The 25,630-nt window shown below is 40.5% G+C and overlaps 1 protein-coding gene across 2 annotated transcripts in view; it reads left to right on the top strand.

The window, feature by feature from the left end:
• Positions 1-25,630, top strand: part of LOC139724747 (globin C, coelomic-like) — a 106,602-nt gene that overhangs the window by 71,251 nt on the left and 9,721 nt on the right. Inside the window, exons 1-3 of one of the 2 annotated variants that reach the window (XM_071635870.1) lie at positions 5,117-5,270; positions 7,627-7,700; positions 20,420-20,537. In XM_071635870.1, coding sequence (XP_071491971.1) covers positions 5,260-5,270; positions 7,627-7,700; positions 20,420-20,537 — 203 coding nt within the window. In that variant the 5' untranslated portion in view covers positions 5,117-5,259. Of the gene's footprint in view, positions 1-5,116; positions 5,271-7,626; positions 7,701-20,419; positions 20,538-25,630 lie in introns of those variants that run through there. The other variant, XM_071635871.1, reaches the window with a different exon arrangement.

A 25,630-nucleotide genomic window follows, 5' to 3' on the forward strand; every position in this document is an offset into this window, starting at 1 on the left:
CTTTCCTATTCACTAATAGTTACTCCTCTTTTCGCTCTCACGTCAATGGGATATCCGAGCTTTTGAAAGTCACTTTGGTGGATTCACTTCATTACCCTCTTGAAAAATGTAATGAAGCTGTGAACTGCGTAGAGACACAAGCTGTGAAGCGTTGGACGTGCCTTTTTTATGGGATGAACCGAAGCAACTAATGGAACTATCTCCGTCTATCTTAAAGGGACTGTACAGGTCTGGTTGAGGTGAGGATTCAGCTTTTACGTTTTGTGAGATATTTAGAAACCACTCTATGAAATGTTAAAGGGCATAGAATTCTGAAGGGGAATCAAAAGTTTATTTGATGAAAATCGGTTTTGAAATGACTGAGATATCTAAAAACAAGGCAAAACAAAGAGATCCTAATAAAAGCCGTGGCCTATCAATTTTATTAGGATCGCTTTTTTGGATATCTCAGCCATTTCAAGGCCAATTTTCATCAAAGAAACGTTGAATCCTTCTTGAAATACAATGTACTTTTTACTGTGCTCTTTCATATTTGATAAGAGGTTTCTCATTATCTCATCAAAAAATGTTATAAAACCTGAATCCTCATCTCAACCAGTACTGTACAGTCCCTTCAGTTAACACGAAATAAGCGTGATCTAGCTCGAAGCATTTTCTCTCTTAACCCTCTACCTGTGCTAATGAGTCCAACGGGCACAAATTTTGCACATGTAATTATCATACCCAGGTACAGGGAATAAATCATAAGCATTAATTTAGATTATAAATTTCATGTCGACACGCTGCAACATCCTTCGTTTTCTGCATTCTCAATCTTCGACCGATCGCAAGTTGCTAAGTGATCGAGAGTAACGATATTTAAACGTGATTTTCGTAGAGGTCAGTTACACTACAGATTGTTAGGACATGCGGAACACTCCACGCATTCAAAAGACACGCATGCATTCAAACAGTAGGGGTGAGAACGAGGTAATGTTCGGAGCCAGAGTCTACATTCATGTAGACTCTGTAATCGCGCTTATCTTTGATGATCTGCAGTCGTCCATGCGCGACAGACGAATATTCATTTTGGTCATTTTGCCATATAGGGAAGCTTGATAATCAGTATGTGTGTTCTTCACAAGGCCGTACGATCGATCTGTAATGGTTTGTAAACACGATTTAGATTTAATAATAATAATATAATAATAATACATACAATTTCTATAGCGCCGTTCTCCACTTTGATTAAATGCTCAAGGCGCTTTACAATTGTACATCAAAGCAAACAGATTGAAAATACAAGTACATCACAGTAATAGAAGAAGGATGAAGAAGCAGAGAAAAAAGACATGAAAGTCTGTCTTCAAAAGACACTGGTCTTCAAAATGCACTGCTAAACAGATAGGATTTTAAATTACTCCTGAAAGATGTTATAGAGCTCGAGTCTTTCAGCTCACGAGGAAGTGAATTCCACAGTGTTGGTCCAGCGTGAGCGAAAGCTCGTTCCCCCCAAGATTTCCTAGAAAACGGAATATGTAAGAGACCTGAAGTTGAGGATCGGAGAGTTCGTGAAGGTTGGTATTGACGAAACAAACAAACATTGTAATCAGGAGCTGTTCCCTCAATAACATGATAAACCAAAAGAAGTATCTTAAACCGAATACGCTCCTGTACAGGCAACCAATGAAGACTCTTCAGGATAGGTGTGATATGACTGCGTTTACTTGACAAAGAAACAATACGTGCAGCGGCATTTTGTAGCTTTTGTAATTGGGCAATTTGCGAGTTTGGTAGATTGAAAAACAAACCATTACCGAAATCAAGGCGTGAAGAAATAAGTGCATGAACAAGTTTTTCCGTGGCAGAGCGAGTCAAATACTTGCGAATAAAACCAATATTGCGCAATTGATAACGGACTGATTTAGAAATGTTGGTGATTTGATCGGACATAGCCATGTGAGAGTCAAACAAAACACCCAGATTGCGACATGACTTTGACAGAGGAATATCATTACCTACAATCGAAATACAATTAATATCCAACTTATTCAAGTGAGATTTAGAACCAAAAAGGATAAATTCACACTTGCTGTGGTTTAGAAACAATGAGTTAGACCTCATCCAAGCATCAATATCAATGATGCAATTTTCTAGACAGCGCAGTGCATGAGATGCTTGGATTTGATGTGGTGGAAAAGATACAAAAACTTGTATGTCGTCTGCATATAGATGATACTGAACAGAATGCCTTTGAAATATTTTCCGCAGACCGATCAAATAGATAGAAAAAAGGGTGGGCCCGCCAACAGAGCCTTGAGGTACACCACAGCCTAATGGCTTTGAAGACGATGTGACACCATTCAAAAGAACAGACTGTGAATGGTGTGATAGGTATGATTTAAACCATTCGAGAGCTTGTCCCTGGATACCCAAACTTCTAAGTGTATTGACAAGAATTCTGTGATCTACAGTGTCGAAGGCCGAAGACAGATCCAACAAAACCATTGCTGTGACGGATCCGGAATCCATTTCCCTTAAAATATAACTAGAAACATTTATCAAAAGGGTCTCCACACTATGGTGAGGGCGATAAGCCGACTGTAAAGGATCGAATAGACCATGTTCCATCATATAGTCTGAGAGTCTCGAGAACACAACTCTCTCTAAAATCTTGAACAAAAATGAAAGATTGCATACAGGACGATAACTTGTCAATGATTCCTTATCCAATGAAGGTTTTTTCAGCAAAGGACGGATCAGACCTTTCTTTAAAGATAAGGGTACGGTAGCTTGCTCGATACTGAGGTTAACAATTTGAGAAATAATCGGGGCAAACGTGGGTGCGCAGTCCTTTAAGAGAATGGTTGGAACCGGATCCAATGGACAGGATTTAGGAGGCAATTTACGAAGAAGGAGAAGTATTTCATCAGTAGTTGTATGTTGGAAGGTTTCCAGTGTGGAAGAGGTAACAGGTTCAGATTCAGATAGTACAACATTACAATTGAAATTATCTCGGATTTTTTCAATTTTCGAAAGAAAAAACTGACTAAAAGTTTCAGCCATGGCACAGCCATCGACATGTTTAGGCAATGGAGATGACTGTTTGCGGTTCAAAAGTCGATTGGCGACGTTGAAAAGCTTCTTATGATCATCTCCGCAGTTTTCGATGAGTCTGGTGTGATAGATGCGTTTGGCTCTGGACACAAGGTAGTTTACTCGGTCTCTCTGATCACAGAACAACTTTCTGTCTGTCTGCAGCTTTCCATTGTTGCGCCATCTCCTCTCAAGTCTATAGATTGCTTACGTGTGCATACCAAGAGCATTTTTTTTTTTTTTTTTTTTTGGTATTGGCTGTATCTGAAAAAAAAAATGTTCAGAATGCGTTTAAGATTCATTGTTCACCAATAAGTAGTTTGATTTTGTCAAGAGCCTACTTTCACTTTGGTCACGTCAAATGTCATTCAAGAGACCTTTTGTCCCATATATGTATATATTATTATGTATAATTATATAATTATGTATATTTACTTTATATGTGTGTGTGCGTGTGTGTGTAGGCAGATATGAGCAGAGGGATATATGAATAATATTCTTCAAGTTAATTGGTAATAATAATGATCCCAAAACACGAAAATATGGTTGCCTGGCGACGCGCTAATCGAGCAAATGTTAATGATGATCAGAAAGGGAGCTAATGGACCTTTGCTAGTTCTCTCTCTCTCTCCCTCTCTCTTTTGCATTTCACGTCTATATTCTCCCTAAAACAAAGCGAACTCAGCGATTCCTGGTCTGATGACTATCAAAAAGAAATTATCGTTGCGATAACAATCGCAGTCAACTGATGAAAGAGGAGGAAAGTATAAGAGAGTGGGGGGGGGGGGGGGGTGATACACAATGAAAACCATGTCATCATCTGTACTGAATTAAAAAAAAAATTCAACAACGCCCCTTTGCATTTACGGGTCTCGTGTAGCTTTCACGTTGCTCGAAATGCGAATGGGCTGTACGTTTAATACACAGAGTGCGAATTACACACAACTTTGTTCCCGCCGTATACTGTAAAACATGATATATTCGGGACATGAAATTTTCGCGAATTGGAGCCGACAGCCTTTTTCGTGGCATGAAATTTTCGCGAATTGCTACTGGCATTCAATGCATGTAGTGTAGACAAAAGCTTTCGCGTGCATTTTAATTTCGCGAATTTTGGCGCTCGCGAAATTCGCGAAATTAAAATACGCGCGAAAATTCCTCGTTTTACAGTAACCGCTCTTGATAAGCTTGAAAAAAGACTAGGGTTAGGACCAAAGAGGGCTCCAAAGTCTTTACTTATGCTACCACCCTTCTAGTTCATAGCCGGCGAAAAGAAGAGTGACGGGTGATAATATAGCATAAAGTGCTCATGAAACGAAAGTTGATTAACGTGCTTGTAGAATTCATTTCGGACCTCTTCAAGAACTCATGTCAAAAGTCATTCAATCTCAGGGCCTGTGGTCTGAAGGTCTATATGTTTGGTCACTATAACCATACAGGGGCGGATCCAGGAATTCCGTAAAGGGGAGGCGCCTTTGCAAAATTAAAGGGGGCGCACGCAGTCTCCCCCTCCCATTTTTTCTTTGTATTTCTTTTATTTTAACCAAAAACAAAGAGGGGCGCGCGCCCGGTATGGATCCTCTGGATCCGCCACTGCCATAGAGCGTAGCTGCATGCTGTAACTGCACACTGTGCTATTCAAAGAACAAGAATGAAAAAAAAAAAAAGGTCAGATGTGATTTCTGAGAAGGGAAAAAAGATCAAACGGGAATTGTTCCCTGTATTGGAAACGTCCAGTCCAAAATACCACCACCATCTATTGGAATGTTTTCCTGTGCATACGAGGTTTCTTTTATCATTCTCCCCTTTCAATTTCATATCGACATACTATTTGCCCGAGCCGCCCGATATGATCAACGACTAAACATCATATTGACATACGTAAGAGATAAATTAGAAAAAAAAATGTGCAAAATGCGTGAAGTGTATTTACTTTTCCTGCCATACATACAGCAAACAATGAGCCCGACGGAGAAAAAAAAAATGCCGATTGCAACAGCCGCCACGCCAGTCGCACAACAAACTGGTTAATAGTCATGATAGTACGCAGGAAGACAAGTGTACGGGATATATATAAGGCCCAAAGAAAGAGGTGATTTCTGTAGGATCGGACATTCTGTTTGAATCGCTGGATTCTTCTGAGCAGACGTGTCTCAAATCAGCACCAACTGGAAAGGTTTCAACATGGAAAACTAGTAAGCCTCGGTTTCTGGAAGTATTTTATCATCTGCCATTCATTTTCACTGATATAGAACGTTTTGAATGATGAGCTCCTGTGGCATTTAGTGTGTTTATGATTATACTGTAGGATTAGTAGTGAAAATAAGAGGAGAATTGTTGCTTCAATGACATCAACTTTTTACGGACCAGTTTTTGAAATAGCCATCGATCCTGCTTTTATCGCGTAACAATAACGATGTACTCTCATTTTTATAGAGGTCATATACTAACGGAGGCAGATTCATTGATCGTCCTCAACCCAAATCTCACCATTTCCACATCAGACACTTTGATTTCAATGACGTCGAGTGATTCGAGGTCAAATTTGGTTTAAATCATAATCTAGGTTTAATCTCCTAATCTGTTGAAAAAAAAAGACAATGATAAAGATAACAGGACTATTGCCTTCATGTGTTTCTCTATCAATTACTGGAATGAATATCATATGTCATGGATCCATGTATGCTGGTCTGCTGCGCCTACTCATCAAAAATTTACTGTCAAAGTATATAAAGTACTGATTATCGTCTGTTGTATTGGGAAGAAGAATAAGTGCCATTTCCGCGCTGTCAAACTGTAACGAGGTTGAAACTTGAACTGCAGGAGTTGTAAAACTTTTGTGAATTTCATGACCTCAACTCATCAATGTGTCAACCTCGCTTTATGAAATTCCTGTCATGCTCGTACATAAAAGTACCCTGTATCTAAAATGACAAAAATTAATATATGACATGTGGGTTTTTTTTCCGTTTAGAAAGCAACACAGTTAATTCGCCAACTGAAAAAAATGAGTCATGCCTAAATGTACGTGATGATATGGTGTGTCAAAATAAATTGTGAGACGGTTCTGGAGTCCACCTTGGATTTATAAGCACACCGAAGTAACACGTAGTTATTTAGTTTGGTTACAGCTCGTTATTCCGAAGGTTCGTTATTCCGAAGGCTCTTTGGTACGAAGACTCGTTATTCTGAAGATTCGTTGTTCCGAATTTCACTTTCGAATTAATGAATCTTCGGAATAACAAACCTTCGGAATAACGCCACAAATGTTCGAATTAACGAACCCTTTTTCATTTTCGGATTAACGAACCTCTAGGTATAGGGAATTTGTGTGTTTCGGATTAACGACCCTTCGGAATAACGACCCTTCGGAATAGCGAACCTTCGGAATAACGAACAGCACCCATTGCACGTTGTGCCACTTATACCGCAACGCAGAGTGAGAAGGATAGCTATTCAGTGGTGTAAAGAATGTATCGGACGTGTTTCTAATTACTTGAAGGAGTATATATTCATATCTCTAAAGCCAGGGTAACCTTTCGACCAGTGATTTTCTCGCGACTACTATCATTTCCAAATCATTTCTATCACTTTCTCCAGCGTTATTCTGTTCTTCTTCTCCTTCTCCTTCACCTCCTCCTCCTCCTAAAGCTACGGTCATAAAGGTTCGTACGAACGATGTGTTCGTACGAATGTCACTGTTCGTACGAATTATTTAGTTCGTGCGGCCGCCTTACGAAGAGAGGGTTTCTTACGAAGTTGAAAAAATCTTGGACAAGACCATCGACCAGGGTACGAACTTACGAACGGTCTACGAAAGGTCTACGAACTCTAGTTTCGTACGGCCTTCTTAAGAAGATCTTACGAAATGTCTAAAAATCGTTCGTACGGCGTTCGTAACAGTTCTTAATGGTATTTGTGACCGAGCCATTATTCTACACTTTCTTTTAAAACACAAAAGTCGATTCTCTCCCTTCATCCGCTGCATTGGTCTGTGACCAATACAAAAGATTATTTCACCATGCAGAAGATGATTGGTTAACGGGAGTTGCAGGAGTTAAGAAGCATATTGAATGACTTGTATACTGTGGTGTCGTTAACACCCGAGTCAGAGAATTCGATTCATGCGTCTCTGAAATCGCTGAAATGCTGTAAAATGACGAGTTCAGCTCTTGTCGTAGGTTATGTTATGGCTATAACGTTCCTGCCGCTTCGTTTGATGTCTATTTTGTGAAGTTAGGTGTATTTGATAGGAATATACATATAACAACATAAAGCAAATAAACCAATGAAACACCTGCTAAGCAGAGTACTGATCTTTCATTCGATGAAAACACTACACACATTTTCAAATGGTGATGTGATATCAAAATCATTATTTCTTAACGTGCCGCGTGAATCCACTGGTGGCTGTTACTAATGCATATAAAAGCTGTAGACGACACGTTGTATCATTGCATCATCACTAAAGTTTCGCTGTATGTTACTCCATTATTCAGGTTTATACCAAATCATTCAAAATTCTCTCTTTTTTTATTTGTCACTTTTCAGCGTCCCTGGAGGAAGCTTTTTGAAGCAAGCGTGGGCGGCTATAACATCGTTTTTTGGCAGTTTCTTGTCTGGAGGTAAGTAACAGAAACACGGTCCATATAAGGCAAGTACATGTACAAACTAACTGCAATGCATTATTAAGCACCATTTCATTGAGGAAAAGGGGCGGAGTTAGATGCCCCCATCTATACCTGCGGTCTTGCGGATCATGCGGACGGAGGTGTGCGTCCATTGTTGACTTCGTAAGTATTTCACCCGTTCTACGTGCGGAAAAGCATGTTGGCGAGATCACACTCACAAAGCCTTCGACCACGTACTGGTCACCAACCGTATTTGAGCAGAGAATGAACACAAACACAAACACACACATAGATCTAAAGAAACATCTCTCTCCCGCTCTTCATGTATATACAGGATTATATAGATATGTATACACCCACACGCATAGATTGTATGTTTATATGTATTATATATATCCATAAATGAACACATACACACACACACTCACACACACATGCACACACACATACACACACACACACACTCATATATATATATATATATATATATATATATATATATGTGTGTGTGTATATATATATATACATATATATATATATATATATACATATATATATATATATATATATATATATATATATGTATATATACAAATATATTCATATTCACATGATTGTATGCTACTATTGTGTGCCTATGTGTGTATGTGTGTTTCTCATCGTACATAATACATACTGAAGTTACAGTGCGAGAGCTTCTGCTGGATTCCTATCAAATTTCACACAGGGTTCAAGTCAGCCAGAGGCTAGCTAAACTTTGAACTTTACCTTTGAATAAAGAGCAAATACTTGTTCAAGGTTACTATCAGCTTTTATCTGCCCTGGGTTGTGCAGAAGCTGTCGCGGTTTGTCAAATAATTCACTGTTTACCCTCACACGGGACAGCCGTTTTGGATGAGTGGATGTCTCCGATACCCCCCCCCCCCCGATCTTTCTCTCCATATAAGCTTATATATATATATATATATATATATATATATATATATATATATATATCTTCTTGTCAGTAAGTTTTATTGACATTGTATGTTTATTCTTCGTTAGAAGTATACGTATCTGTGGAATGTTGGTGCATTTTAGGAAGTGCGATCAAATTCATCATAAAGGTACCTACATTTTGCACCGTTTCAAAAGAAAAGAGAAATATTGTTCAATTGACTACGATAGATAACTTTATATGGCTAGTATGTCTCTCATATTCTTTGATCTATAATAACATTGGAACACACGCAGGTATAGAGAAACATTAGAAGATGCAATGTGATCGATATTCTCGGGGTACGACCTATACAAAAAGTACGAGGAGCGCTGCTCTAAGCAATCTATATGACTGCATTGTCTTTTCCGTGTAACCAACAGATCTTCTCTTTCCCCAGTTCTCCATCTCCCTTTCTTTCTCCCCCCCCCCCCTTCTCTCTCTCTCTCTCTCTTCCATCTTTTGTTCTCCCGGCCCATTTAAGACTTGTAAATTGTTGATTCCATGTGGGTTTGCTGGATCGGATTGTAATCAGCTTGGTCAAAGCGGATTGAGTTCGTATGCTGTACACCAACTCAAAATTATGACTACTCTTGTTTGATGCCGCGTGAATTAAGCAATATGGAAGACACGATTGTTGCCATGGAGATTCGAGAAGGTGTGTGCACGATCTCCATAGAGGCATTAAATGTAAAGTCGTTCTCGTGGGGATGCAAACATCGCAATTTGAGTAGGGGCATGTTTTATCTAGCTATTTTTTTTTTTGGTAAATACTAGCCACATTGTGGATGCTACAAATCCATCATGCTTCTTCTATATGTATTCAATATTTAAAAGACAGTGAACATTCCTGATGTCGTTACATTGGAGTATATAATTACTTATGTAAACATTTGTCTTTTTGAAGGTTTCTTTATGGGTATAGTCGTGAAAAATTATAGTTGATAGTAAAGTTAAGTTATTCTTTATTTTCCGACAAAATTGCATTGCAAACTTGCAAAATTGCAAACTTGCAAAATTGCAAACCTCAAAACCCTAGTCGCTCTATTTGCTTACTTTGCACCAGGTTTTAGAAAAAAAAATTATATGAAGGATTTAGGGAGGACTTATTTTCCAAAAGCAGTTTTGAAGTCCATGTATAGCCATGTAATAACACACCCAAAGTAGGTCATGATTGTTCGATTTATAACTCTGGGTGCAGGCAATTAAGAACACAGATGTGCCTTAATAAAGGTATAAACACACAATATAGCATGGCATGATCTTTGAAGAATTACATGTTCACAACTTGCCAAAAGCGAAGGGGCTCGGAATGATACCATTACGTTTCAAAGTATAATGGCGATCTCTTAAGGGCTTTTTACACTTGTAAAATTTTGCTTAGCCCCGGACCAACGGTGGGGCTAAGGGGGGGCCTTAGCCCCACCGTTGGTACGGGACTATCCTTAGCCCACTTTCTGTTTACACTCGTTTTTGCCAAAGTGGGCTAGCCCCACCGATAGTACGGTACTATCTGGCCCTGCAAAATAGCAGGGGTTAGCACCGCAATTGCGGTGCTAGCACCGCAATTGCGGTGCCAAGCAAGTGAGTGTAAACAGAACGAAAAAATAATCCTGGGCTAAGCGACGGAGACGAAGTCCGACCCTCACTGACCAATCAGAAACGAGGTAATCGAGTGCTGCCGGTGCGTGCGTGTACGTGTACAGTACACAGCGTAATTATGAATATTCATGTGGTTTGGAAAGTCCGGGGCTAAGAAATACGAGTGTAAAAAGGTCAGTTTTCTCCTTAGCCCCGGACAAGAGATAGTACGGGACTAATTGGCGAGTGTAAAAAGCTGAAAAAATTGGTACGGGACTAACGATAGTCCTGGGTCAGAGAAAGTCCGGGGTTAAGAAACACAAGTGTAAAAAGCCCTTAAGTAGCTTGTTCCATCGACATGACTTGCGCTTACTATATAAGGCCAAGTAAAAAAAGAAACCAGTTTCTCGTCCTCGCGCGCATCGATTTTGGCCGCCGCATCAATTTTTTTACTATTTACTATTTTCAAAATGGCGCTGAAAATACCAAGAAATTCATAATTCTCGTCCCGGCCCGCTCCCCGCCCGCCTCGATTTTCAGTTGCCGCATCAATTTTTTTGATATTTACTATTTTTTCGGCCGCCGAAAAAAAGATCGACAATACTGTCACCTACCAATCGTGATGTCATTTCTAATTACGCCTTGCGTCCTCTACTTAGCTGTAGTACAGCTGTAGCTTCTGTAGTGTGTATGTATAACGCGTAACGCATGCATTTCACACTACGAGCTCGGCAAGAAGGAATGACCCACAAAGCAGTCGAACTGTAGTTGGATGGGCGCGGGCGCGGGCGCGGGCGGCGCCGGCCTGGGCTAGCTGTGATGAACAGCGCACTCGGTACGTCGTGAACGCGATAGCGGCAACATTTTTTTGCGATCAATCGCTGATATTCCACGCATATTTCGCGCATTGTTCGTATTTTTCCCCGTTTCTCATATTTCAAGCGGATGAATTGTACTGTACAAATGCTTGTGAGGATTGTATCGAGTTTGTATACATTTTCATGTCATTGTGACTACAATTGTATGTGCATGTGTGTGCAGTGTCGGAAGGTACGGTGCCGGTGCAGTGGCCGTGCCGCACCGTATTGGCAAAGTGTGCGTGTCTGTATTTAACATATGCATGTAGCTGTCCAGGGTCGGTCACCGGTACCATCCCCAGGGGCCTGTTGCATAAAACTCCAACTGGATTTTTTTCCGGTTGAAATCACAAAATTCCGGTAGGAAGCTCCCAACCAGAGTTTTTATGCAACGGATTTTACGTACTTAGATTAACAACCTTAAAAAATTCAGGTTGGGCAAATCCCAACCTGAATTTTTTAAGGTTGCTAAAAAAGTTTTATGCAACGGGACTTGTCTGTCAGCTGTCTGCACGCACGCATGAACACATTCGAATGTGTAGAAGCCCGTACACTCTGCTCTGTAACGTTGCATCGCTGACGGCGATTTATTGTTCTATTTTGAAGAGAAAGTGAATGCGCTTTTCCAGCAAATGTAGAATTATCAAATGGGTGTATCTGCAAAATAAATAACTTTTCCACGGATTCTGGTTTGTCTCGTATTTCTGCGGGATACCTTTCTTTACGATGTAAATTCACGGACACGGCCGTGAGTCGTATCATCTGTAGTGTGGTATACAATCATTCATCATCCAAATGATGAGTGATTTTCAAATGTCTTTTTAGAACATGAAGAAACATCTTTAAACGTTTAATGCTATAATGCCATATCAGTATCATTTTGACATCCATCTGCAATTGTACAACAGTTTCCAGTTAAATGTGCTACAATTGTACTGTGAAGAAATGCAGATACATACCAGCTGTGTGGACACAAAAAGTCACAAACACCAATGATGAATAAAGCAGTGTTTTGAATATCATAGAATTTATTTCAGTCGTACATTCTTTGTTGAAAGACATGTTTTATACCTGTTTCTGAGTAGCACAATACATCAGAATTGCAAGTATAACACTGGTATCAGAAACAGTGGCGGATCCAGAGAGGGGCGCAACCGGCGCACGCCCCCCTTTAATTTTCGTTAAAAACAAAGAAAATAAAAAGAAAAAATATGAAATGAAACCCGGAAGTGGCACCAGGAGAAATATTAGTCACGCCTCCTCTTCACAGAATTCCTGGATCCGCCCCTGAGAAATGCCATTACAACACTAATAATACCAGTATTAAGATGGTCATTTTCCCTTGACATCTGTAGTGGAAAGAAAAAGCAAATGTATTTCTGCATGCATGAAGTTTCATTTCAAGTATGGTACATAATCTATTTGTTTGAAAATGCACAGAGTGCAGGCAAGACATACTGTATACTTGGGACCTGGTCCCTCATAACACAGCTACCAGAGTGATATTTCATTTCATAAATTGGATATAAGAAAATAGTAAAGCCCTCTCTCGTTACCTTTCTCAGAATTACCGGATGAGAAACACATATTACTTTCATTTTGACAATCCTCGAAATAATAGTAAGATATCAAATAGTAAGGACCTCCCTCATCGCCTTGCTCAAAAAACCCGGACGAGAAACTACTATCTTTTTTTACTTGGCCTAATGTAGTTAATGGGAGAAGGTCATTGCGGGTTCGAAGGCTGCGAGTGCATTACTCGATATTGCCACATACCGGTACATTTTCTACCACTGCATATCTTGAGGCGTTTATACAGGACGAATCTTTCATCTGCGTTATCTCTGTTACATCAAACGCCCGCCTTAGCGTAAATATCAAAGTTCGTTATACCTGAACGTGCCTGTACTCACAGGGCTGTTTAATCCGAGCCTATCTTCCGTACAACGTTAATATTTCCGGCTTATTCTTTCATTTGCAAACAAATAAGTCGGTATGTCAGAACGCTTTTGCACTTGACATTTCTCTCGGCAAGATGAATTTCAAGTTAAATATTACCCCACTGGTGCTGTAATCTTTTCTGGAATGCTTTTCTCCTAATTGAAACAGCAAAGTCAAACGAGAACAAGCTTTGCCTCTTTATTCTCTTCAACGAAAGTTAATATGTTAGCCATTTCGTCTCCGCCGTCAAATATGAAATCAATATTTTAGCCGACACGCAAAGACCATAGTGTGTGATCACCAAAATATTTGTTCTGTAATTTTGTGCAAAAAGAAACAGACCTTCTGTATGCGCCTTGGCTCTTTACAAATTCAGAAATCTCCGAAACAGAATATTAAACTTCTAAATGACACCCCTATGATACTCTGGCTCTGGGCTAGCCGCGGGTATATGAATAGAGTTGCAATCTAAGCTCACCAATGTACACAGAATCGATCACAGGTAGAGTTTTGTTTGGTTGATCTATGCATTTAAAAATCTTCAGTTTTTAATCTTGTCATCAGCATGATAACATACATTTCAATCCTCGTCGCTATGATAGACCCATCACCATCAAAATCTTTATCTTCTTTTTCCCTTCCATCCCTATCCTGACAAACCGGATCACTTCAAAGCCTCACTCAAGAGTCCAAGACTCACATTATATTTTCACCAGGCATTCATAAGTCTGCACCTTTGAATGTTTCTAAAACAGATATGGCGCTATACAAGTGCTGTGGATTATCACCATCACCATCATCATCATCATCATCATCAGCAGCAGCAGCAGCAGCCTTCTCTCCCCTTTCCTCGTACAATGACATAATTTTCAGCCTTTTCTACCAGTCGTTCTCACAATCATTGCTATACGCGTATTATGACCCTGTAATTCCCCTCTTCGTCATTATCCTCTCCATTTCCAACGTCAGTCATTTTTCGCTTCTTCTTCACTTAAGTTTTCTTCTGCATTCTTACAACTCTTTTCTTTTACTTATCTATAAGACATCGGCTGTCGATATCTATAAGTCTCATCGTTTTCAATATTTTATTTTTATTTTTTGCCTTTCATGTCTTTACAAATTGCGTCTCCGTATATAGCATGAAGACATCTCAAGATATGTCATTATAAGTGATCCAGTGATAATCTGGTCGGCATTCAAGTTGAGGATGTCGAGGGAAATATTGCTAAATCATCCTGATAATAATTTCAAAGGCGTTCCTAGGGGATGGATTCTCGCATGTCAAATTGCACGGGCAGCAAGGTGCATTTCGGCATCAAAACAAAACGCCGCTCTTCTACTAAGCGAGGCGTGTGCAGGCAAATTCCTCCTTATGCCAATTTGTGTGCGTAATAGTGTGTGTAAAGAGAGAGAGAGAGAGGGGGGGGGGAGGGGGAAGGGGGATGACTAAAAGAACAACAGCTAGAATTGATAGGAGATGATAGCGTTGACTCGAACTCCATGCCGATGAATTCTAATCTGAGTTTGCCATCGCTTTAAAACGATGATATCTCTCGAGAACAAACACATTAACAGGATCCGACATGTACTTAGTCAGTGGAGCCGCCACACCAGTGGTATCACCTCGGTCCAGCTGACTCCCCAGACTCGCAGGTCAGTTGATTGGGAAGTCACGAAGGTCTGTCTGTAATACTGCACGCTGTGCCAGAGAAATGACGCCGCGAGATTTCACATAATGGAAACTATCACTAACCATTACGGTAAGACAAAGTAACCATGTGGTCATTTCTCGATTTATTTGCGCGTATGTAGCCTATCAATGAATAGCCTCACCTAGATAGCCTGCACTCTATAGTTGGTCAAGTTTTCACGTGGAGAGATTCTGTTATACTCCCGAGGTGATATGGAAGATTCGCTAAGAACGACCAGCTGTTTCACGGACTGGAGTGCCAAAAAGCCGAAGAACAGCTTGTTCAAGTTCGCGACAGACAGGTTCACCAAGGATATATTCATATTCGTTGCAAAATTTCTTCTGAGGATATTAGTGATATAAGATATTTCTATTCAGAACATTTCATTGTGTTGAATACTGTCTGCCTGTATCAGTTTTTGAAATGTCGGGCAAAAACTGTGTACGCTTTCCGGTAATCCGGAACAACCTCTGTTATGCAGATAGTAAACATGGAACACTTCTATTAAAGGCTCCTGCAGTTTTGCAACACTCCTTCGTTGAACTGCCAAACCTGCCTTGGTGGATTCAAGCTGATCCTAGTTTTTATCTGCAAACGGACCATTCCTCTCAAAGATGACATTGTTGCTTCTGCAGTTGAAGTTTATGGGGTTTTTGCATTAACCCCCCCCCCCCCAAAAAAAAGCCAAACTCGCCGCATTATGATGATTCATTTGGAGCGAATTTGCAAAAACGTCTTTGAGTGAACACTGATGCAATTATATTCTCTGGCATGTCGAGATCAGACTTTGCAGAAATGTTAAAGAGCTTTTTCCGATGGCCAAACTGCAGTTGCGCACTAATGTAAACTCGGCTAAGTCAATGTTAATATCAATCTAAACAATTGCCTGAATGTAACTATACGTTCAAGCAGAGAGAAAGAGAGACTAATTGTAGGGTACTGGCTTATACTAAGTGTATTAAATGCAGATAATTGGAGCAAGATAATGAAAGAATAATGAATTCACAATATCCAAATCATCGAGGTTTTTCAGAAAACTATGCTATTCTTAAAATGCGTGTGATGTCCTTTTTGTCGAGACTGCTTTCTGAATATTTTTATATTTTTTCACTTTGTATAGCTGCATATCAACCGGTATGGTTCTTTTCTATTTAGATATTCAGAGCACCTTTCATTTTATGCGGACAACGTCTAGCTTCTCGTTGCAATTAAAAGTGCATAAAGAAACAAACTAGAGGCATTGGTCTACCGAATTGGTAGAGGGTTTATGTTGTGATCAGCGGACACACACCCCACGGTGGAGTTGGCATGCGACTCCTGCTCCATGCAGACCTAAACACTCCTATATGATCAATCTTTGCACTTAGCGAGCGGAAGGTAGACCACAATTTCCTAGATTCAAAAGTACCCTTATTTGTAGCATTTAGAGTCAAGTAATAACATCAGAGATACAACTGGATCGCTGTAATAAATACAGTGTACTACAGATTTTGTATTATTTGAAATAACGGTCTTATTAAACGCAGTAAAGCCTTTCCAGTGTTTAGTGTGCTCTACCAGGCAGTCCAGTCATCATGGTAACTCGAGCCTTCAATTGCCATGCAACCATTCCTTCTTTAAGAGCAGCTTGACCAGAAGGGAATTCAGTAGTGCAACAACTAGGCCAAGGATGACTGTGTGCACAGGACAAGGGTTCGAAGCCCGAAATACCTCGATAACCTTTAATATTTACTGTGTGCTTCTATTATTCTGTAATACTCCTTTGGAAATGCAATAACTCGCTCGAGGGGACTCTCAAACTTTCCATCATCCTCCTTCAAAGAGATAACACCTGAACAGCCGGCCACTAATTTATGATTTCCTGAGGCGACTACCAGCCCCCTACCAGTCAGCGCCATCAGGGGGGTGTTTCATCAACGTTTGTCAGCGCTGACAACTTGAATCACCATAGTAACAGTCAGTGACCAGAGCATCTCAGCCAATCAAAACCAAGGATTTTGCTGAAATTGTCAGCGCTGACAAACGTTGATGAAACACCCCCCTGATCCACGTTTTCTATAACTTTGTGTCATTTTTTCAAACAATGTCGACAAAACAAAATAATTTCAGATATCATTTAACTTTTCTGTCACTGAATAATTATACCGACAAGAGCGACAGCCTTTATAACTTGCCAGAATGGATCGATGTGAAACAATCTTGAAAACAATAAAACTTGGAACATTATCGTGATTATACCGATACAGGTGCCGTGAAAAGTAACATCCAGAAGACTAGACTGTTAACCTTTTCTCTACCAAGTGTACCAGTCCTACGATGTCGGCACCTTCCAATGACACATAACCCCAAGAAATTATATACCTTCCGTAGGCTAACTGTTGCAGTGATATAGGGAGTACCGAAATTACCGCTGTCTCTGCGTTCCATCATAAAATTATGATCCACAGTGATCCACAATCTTTAAAGGTTTGTATGTCCTCTTATGATTATTGATACCATCAGGATTCCGGAAAGAGTTCGAAGCATTCCAGCTCTTTGAATGTTTATGAACCAACTTGGATGTTCTTTGATTAATTTTGATCGTGATAGCACGATTGCCCTGTACATTTTGACAGACTATTATATTAGTATACATTGGAAGTTTACTTGCAATGGCGCCACTTGGCTGAGCTCTGTCGGCATTGTACTGACAAAAGAGGTCCATACATAAAAAAAAATTAAGAGCTGTTTATGTCCGCTTTTCAGCTCAGTCACGTTTGAATGTTTTACGCATGGATGCGGACATAACAGCGTCATTATAATCAATAATAATAATAACAACAACAACTAAATAAGAATGGGCTTTGGAGTGCTTATAAAAGAACCTAGCGAATAAAGAAGTGGCGTTTAACGTTGACGCATTGATGAAGATGGGAATTTGTCGTGATGTGTCGGTGTTCAATAGGTACTCCCTACTTTGGTATCAATAGAATTTAAGTGTCTATCGAGTTACTTAGGCTCCCCCTATAGCTTTGTGGGTCAAACTTCATTGTTACTGTAACTGCTCTTGCGTTCGCTGGCATTGCTTGTGGACATACTAGTAGACGGCATATTCGTCGCTATTGTATCCAAAGTTGTAGCCATTTGCTGTTCATGACACTATATAGATATAACGTCTTTGGGGTCAAAACGTTGTACTTTTCTACGTTATAGGTCATGTACGTTTGTATTCAATTTGTCTTTGTTTCTTTGTTTGTTTGTTTTGGGATTTTTGTTTTTCTCGACCAACAAATAATGCGTAAAATAACATAATACATGAAGAATTCGTCGGAGAGTGAAGCGTTTGTCTTTTTTTTTCCCGTTGGCAATTTGGAGGCATATCGTGACTTTCGTGACATAAAGAGGAACAAGAAAAAAAAAAACAACCAGAAACAAATCCTGTGGTATTTTACATTGCAGGCATACTATTCAGGACTGAAAAAGATAATTGATGAGGTATTTAGGCATGATGAAGAAGAATGTGTACGAGTGGCTGATTGCAGAGGAATGTAGTGCAGCGCCGTGTGTGTGTGTGTGTGTGTGTGTGTGTGTGTGTGTGTGTATAGGGACAGCTTCATCTTGATCCATTTTTAGGTCTCGACAGGCAATGATGTCACATGCCAAAGGCAAAGACCTTACTCCGAAGGTGAACCCTCAGTCATTGCCTTTTGCACAGGTGAAAACAGTTTTAGGACCAGCTTCGGTGTTGATCGATGCCGCTTTTGATTGCGATAACATACTGCACAGTCAAACGAATCGACGAATTCACTTACAAGGAAGTGCATGGACAGGATAAACGAACGGCATACTCTGTAGTTTAATGACCAATATGACCTCTAATAAACTGACCTACTAATTGACCAATTGCCAAATTACCTGACTGATTTTATTAGTGAACTTGAGTATATCATTAACCAACGTCTAACTGTTCAACACCTTTTCAGATAATAACGTTTTCTTCTAATTGCACAAACGGCACAAAGCAATATCATGCATGTTTTTATGGTGACATGACATCTGCTCATGCGACAATCGCTCAGGTCTGATTTTCTTCAAGGACTTACACAGGTTAGATTTAGGGTTGTGATAGGGTTTTAGGTTCAGTTTGATACAAGGATTAGGATTACGACTAGGATTATATTTCTGGGTAGAATTTATGATTGGCTTATAGCATGCAGATACTTCATGAGAGCAATTGTCGCAGGAGCAAGCGTCATGGCACCGTTTTTATGGGTCATGTCTCTATATTTGTTGACCCATTTATTCCTATTGCAGGCGTTAATGACTGAGGTACGAGGATCGTCCTTCACCTTCCTCATTGTTCCTCGAGATTTGTCCCACGCCCACCTGGAATACTCCTTTTTTTTTTACAGATCGTGCCGTATCAATTAAAGGCCACGTGGAATACTAGGTCAGGTCTATCTCAAGACCGATTCAAAGCTCAAGGACCCGATAGTGTCCGTCAAGGCAGACTTGCCCTCCTCATCCATCAAGTACCCATTACCACCAGGTCGTTGTACCCTCGCAACTTAGGGGGAAGGTATCACGACAATATACACCGCCGATGTGTCTATGCGAATAGATATATGCGTGGCCTGGTAGCACCTTTAAGAATTCCGGACCAATACAGATCGAGTCTAATTATAGGCCTATACAGCAGAGAAATTTTGATCAAATCAGAATCAAATATTGCATATTTTTTAATTCGTTTGTGTATAAAATGCATTTTTTGGATCAATTTGTCCGTGAATGTGTAACTGTAATTGTTGAGTGTGCCTTTTATTATGTAAGATGTATTTACATGTTATTCTGTATTGTCATTTGTCTTTGCCTTGTGTCTCCTGTCTAATCCAGGAGGCAACCGAGGCCTTTATGTCACATTGTTTATTCATATGGTAAAGAATGGTAAACAACAACAATTAGGAAAATTATGAAATTGTGAGGTTTCGCTAAATTCCAAGCAGTTCTTGAGCAGTCAATATTATGCAAATAATGAGTTGATGATGCCACCCCCTCACAACGTGCCTTATACAAGTTTGTACATATAGGCCTAAACTCTTGAACTTTTAGGGTTTTTTGATATAATATCGAATTCCGATATATCTGACTGATCATTATTTTGAAGTTGTTCAGCCAGGAATAGCATTATGTTTTACAGTTTATTGTACTATAAATATTGAATTGTCGTCATTTCTCAGTAAACGATTAGTGGAAAGTTGGCATGTGATGACATCATCAGCCTATCAGACTCTCAACTTCGCGGATCTCTGTTCGTACCTCTTATTCAAGGCATTGAATTGAGTTATAGACGTCACCTATAACGGTCAACCAAACTTTCCAATAATCGTTTCTCTCTTCAGAGGCGAATGGTTTTCAGAATGCCATTTATTAACAATGATTAAGATGTACCAAAGTTATACATCCAGGCAATGTACCTGCTTTAGTGCTCAACGAGGAGTAATCAAAGAAAGACCCCCCCAAAAAAAAAAAAAAAATGGGGAGGGGAGGGGGAAGAAAAGCATTTGCTTTGGCCCAGCTTGGAGGAAAGACGCTTTTATACTTTCACTGCTTGCTATTTGACGTTATTGACATGTGCAACTACACTGACGCCTGAAAAATTATATCTGTTTTGCATAATATATTATATAGATGATGACACTCCGGACGAGAACACTGGACTGACCAAGCAGCAGAAGAACCTCATTCAGAAATCATGGAACCTGGTCTTGGAAGACAAACTTAACGTCGGCATCGCCTTATTCATCAAGTAAGCCAAAACTCCTCGGGTGCACATCACGAGTTAGACACCCACGAGTCTTACAGCCCACGATTCATAGAGCCCCCGAGTCATGCTGCCCAGAGTCATACGAGTTATAGGCCTACAGCTCATGAGTCATACAACCCACGAACTGGACACTGAGTGAAAAGGGTCCATGGGCAGATGGGCTCGACACTAGGCCAAAAAAAAAAAAAGGTCCACGAGCTTGATATCACATGAGGCTCGACACTACATAGTCTACCCCGCAGACTCGACAGGGCCTGATCAGGCCCCAATTGGTGTCTTGCTCGTGGGCTGTATATGACTCATGGGCTGTAATGACTCATGTGTGTACGACTCACAGACATATTTTTTTTTTCAATATTTAGCTCGTGCATGGGCCTCATGACTCCGCTGTGTAGCTCGTGGGATGACCCCAACTCCTCTTGCTCCTCATCAAACAAATATCCAGTATCACTTCTCTCATGATTGTCTTCTTGCCACCGACACATATCACATAATTCTCTGTTTTGTCCGCTATGGTTGGTTCAGTAACTCCGTCATTCATAGGCGCATGATGCAGGATTAATCTGAAAATCTGTTCAGCTTTTGCAAGGATGGGCATGTCATCTTTTCAAAATTCCCGCGTATTTTTTTCAGAAGTTCCTCTTTCTTGCTGACGCAGGTTCATGAAATGTATTAAGGGAAATCTCGTTGTAGCGAGCTTGCTTACATCAAGGTACGTCGCTCTTATGAGATGAATTCGGCAGTCCCGATTTTCCATTACCGCTTTTTAGCCGGTCTCTTTATTTAGTAAGTTAACAACGAGGTACCGGTTATAACGAGGAAAAGGTCGGCGGTCCCGGCGACCTTATTATAACGGGGTTTCCTAGTTAAGATTATGTGTAAGCGCTAATGTAATTTCTAAAAATCAATGGGTTTTGCATCAGGCAAATGTCGAGTAATTCCTGCAATAAACTGGAATAACTATTCATGACTGAAAAAACAACAACAACAACAACAACAACAACCGAGAATGTAGTCAATAATTATAAGAACACAAGATTTGTTGATGCAGATGATGGCTGTATGGGACACTGAATGAATAGACCGCCCTCGCGGAGTGCAATCATTGGACCGCTGTTCTACGAAAGATTTCAATTTTGTTTTGACTGTTGCGTCTGATGTGTTCAATCCTAAGGTCAATAGCAAAACAAACAAACAAACGCAAATAACGATAGCGGCTAATCCCGAAACACCTAATATGATACAAAATACGACATCGTACACTGTACTTGGTAAATTCTAACTTTTGGTCGGCTAAAGCCTATCATTGCTTATGGCCTGATTCCATGGTACCAACTCTGCGGTTAGCAGAGATATTGGGAAGGCGTGATCCTAACTAATAGCGATAGTGAATGAACATATCCACGCTGGAAGAATACGCTAGCTGAGATTTCCAATCTGGAGTGAATTCTGAATTATTCATTTTCATCTTATCTCCTCTCTTGATCTCCACGATTCCTCATTATTTTTCAACTGGCCAATGTAACACGTACCTCCAATCAACGGACCTTTGTACGTCGACCGAATCTTTGGTTAGACGGGCACACTGAATAGTGGAAGAAGAATCGCTTGATTCAGCTGCAATTCCAGGCCAAATTTCACACACAGACACAAAAAGCACATCTAACTGGGATATATCATAATGAAACACCCCCAAGATGACCCCAGATTGCCATAACTGAAAGCTTATCAAGAGCAATCTACTGCTTCCGATGATTTTTGTTTTCTCTTTGATTTACTTTTTCTGTTCAGAATGGCTAGTATTTGTACTAGACGGCATTTGCGTCCAGGACATCACTACCTTGATTAGTTATCGTGAATTACGTGGTAATTCCTCTATTCCAAATATTTTCCTTCCCTTCCATTTATCCCAGATGTTGCTGACAGTCTTTCTAAATAAATTCTACCCGTTTTCTGTTCCCGTACATGTTGATCCGATTGGTTGTAAGGGCCAGCTTGAATACTTGACTATTAGACTCAGGTTATCATCGATGTCATGCAACCATTTTTGATTGATAGCGCATGGTTACCTGCTTTCCTGTCACTCCAAACTATAAAGGGAAAATGACTAGTTTCTATTCATTCCAGTGGGGCTTAGGTGGGGAAGATGGTAACGAGAAAATGATGGAAAGTGTGGTCTGATTTGTTTTTGAGCATCAATGGAAGGATCGAGGGGCTCATGTTGCCTTGTGAACAGGGGCAGCGGAATCGGGGAGCTGGGGATCGAGCTGCTGCCCCCTCTACCCACCCCCTCCCCCGCCATCCACACTTTGGCTCTGAAAGAAAACAGCGGAAAATAGGGGAAAGGAGGGGAAAATCACCACACTACAGCCCCCACCCACCCACTTACCCCCTCTTCCCCTGCAGCTCCCCAGGGCCCCTGGTTAAAAGGACATAGCAGGCAGTACTGCCCAGTGTTGACTCTTACACCAGGGCCTCCCTACCAGTCTTTGACGGTATCCCCTTAACCCTTCCAGAACATCCCTCTCTGATCGCCGCTGACACTGCGTTCCAAATGTCGCTCGTAGGTGGGGACAGGGTTAATGATCGCGGATCCCGACACCATTTCCCATCTGGCCGGGTTTCAGTCCATCTTTCGTCAGTCGTGTTCAGCTATTCGATATTGTGCAAACAAGAGTCTCTGGAATCTGCGGGAACACAATCGTGTGATAACACAACACCTGGGGGACCCACTTCCATCATCGTACCTGTTTTCTAATCCCCGCGAAGACAGAAATGGCCGTCCCATAGGTGTAAAGTGGGTACTGACTGAGAATTGGGTGACAGTTTGCAAACTTATGTCTATGGCCCTGTGCAGCAGCTAGAGGTATGGACATCATGGAATAACCAAGAAGGTATACCTCCTTGGAATAACCGATCACTGGAGGGTCCATACAGACGGTTAAGTGATAAGGAACCTTTCAACAGTGAGGGGAGAATTCCGGTTTACACCAGGCTACCAGGTGGTGAAATTTATGTCATAATTTGATAACACCACAGAGCCTCTTGACAAAATGTTCGAGAATTGAAGACAGTCGTTTATGGTGTTCACACGACGGGCCTGAACTTTCAAGTTGACGTCGCGATCGAAAACTTCAGATCATAGTTCGTTATCCAGGACTTTAGAGAGGCAATTGTGGTTTAGCAAACTCAAAACTTGACTTGAAGACTTAAATCACTGCAGATCTCGAACTGAGTGTATAGCATGTTGAAGTTTGAACTAAGTATATAGCCTAATTGTCCTCTCGTTCACCTGATGCGCGCGCATGATTTCGAACGTAGGCGCAGTATAATGAGTCGCATAAGGTTGTTTGCCCGTCTCGCACACAATTGCAATGTCATTATGGTCACTGCAATAACATTGTTGATCCGTACCAATATCCATAATTCTTTCATACTGCTCGAGAACTTTCCGGTTTAACAGTGGATGGCCTCTTGGCCCATTAACGTCTTATTGACATGTAGTTTAGATTCTCGTGGTTGCATAGTTCAAAATTAAAAATTAACATTTTCAAATAAAATGCTGTCGAAAAAAAAACACAGAATGGCGTTCTGAACTATCTAAATTCACTTCAGTTTAATAATTGACATTTGAATTGATAATGCAGTAAATCAAACATTTGCTGACGTCAACCAGCGAGATGAACAACTAATACAACAAAATCGAACGATAACATCAGGATTATACTGTATGTATGTCACAGCATGTTCTTTCCTGCCATAAATGCGAAGCTCTATAACCGCCCTCCTTTTCCGCATATTGATTTCCCTCCCGCATGAAAACAACAAGAAGAGAACTCTTTTCACCATGTTTTTGATGCCAATGCGTTCTGACTGCGCCATGCTGCTTTCAGAGAAACGCAAAATGCCGTCTGGGAGACAGTATTGCCAGCACTGTATGAAAAAAAAAGACTTTCCGTACGTTTCACGTCATTTCAACGCAAAAGTTTTTTGTGACAGGAATTAAAATAAGCGTTCATGGAGAAAAAAAATAAAACCACAAGAACAAAAATGTCGCTTTGTGAAATGGTTGTCTATAACTAACTATCGCCACATCATGATAAGTCGCAATAGCGATTGGTAAAAACAGTACACAACAACCGAAAAAGGAGACCTGCTTGTCTATTCATATTTACGCAATGGTCAGACGGATTAAGACAATGTACTTAACCTTACATGGGGATAACAATGGGAATATTTACACATTCTATAGAAAAAGAGAAGTCGAGAAGCAATAAGAGAAAGGCAGACAGTGATGCATTGTATTTCAATCAACACGTGTTCAAGTTTGCCGGAAACCATCGCGTCCTTGGCATTCTCACTCGACAGGGCCATTACTCGGCCCCGTTTTCCCTAGTTGAAGATGACTCTACCTCTACTTCTTCATCCCCCTTCTCTCCCTCCCTCTCTCTCCATTGCAACTTCTCCTTCATCTTCTTCTCCTCCTTCCATCTATCACCCCATCACTCCCCCGTTCTCTTTCTTTCTTTCACTCACTTTCCTGTCAGCTCCTTTCTTGCCATGATAATACCTGAAAACTACATTGCTGCCCCAGTCCTGTTCCCCGATTCTTATGATTAGCAGGGGAGATTCAACGGTTAAGGGATGGTACAGCTTCAGTTGGGATGGCACTTCAGGTTTCCAACATTTTTTGAGATAATGAGAAATCTTTTATGAAATATGAAAGAGCATATAATTCGTAGAGGAATTCAAAGTTTCTTTGATGAAAATTGGGTTTGAAATAGCTGCCATATCCAAAACAAAGCAGTCCCTATAAAAGATGGGACCCACCTTTTATTAGGATTGCTTTGTTTTACTTTGTTTTTGGATACATCAGCCACTTCAAAACCGATTTTCAGCAAATGGACTTTGAATTCCTCTTGAAATTGTATGCCCTTAAACAGTTCATAAAGTGGTTGCTATTTAAAGTACCTTGCAAAAAGGCTGAATCCTCAGCTCAACAAATACTATATCATCCCTTTAAGTCGACTGAAACAATTGTATTTGCAGATTTCCCTCAGTCCCGAGTTCGTCTG

Source organism: Diadema antillarum, unplaced genomic scaffold (genome assembly GCF_040938485.1).
Source record: "Diadema antillarum isolate AM-2024a unplaced genomic scaffold, OU_Dant_1.0 scf00000226, whole genome shotgun sequence".
In the NCBI taxonomy this organism is placed as follows: Eukaryota; Metazoa; Echinodermata; class Echinoidea; order Diadematoida; family Diadematidae; genus Diadema; species Diadema antillarum.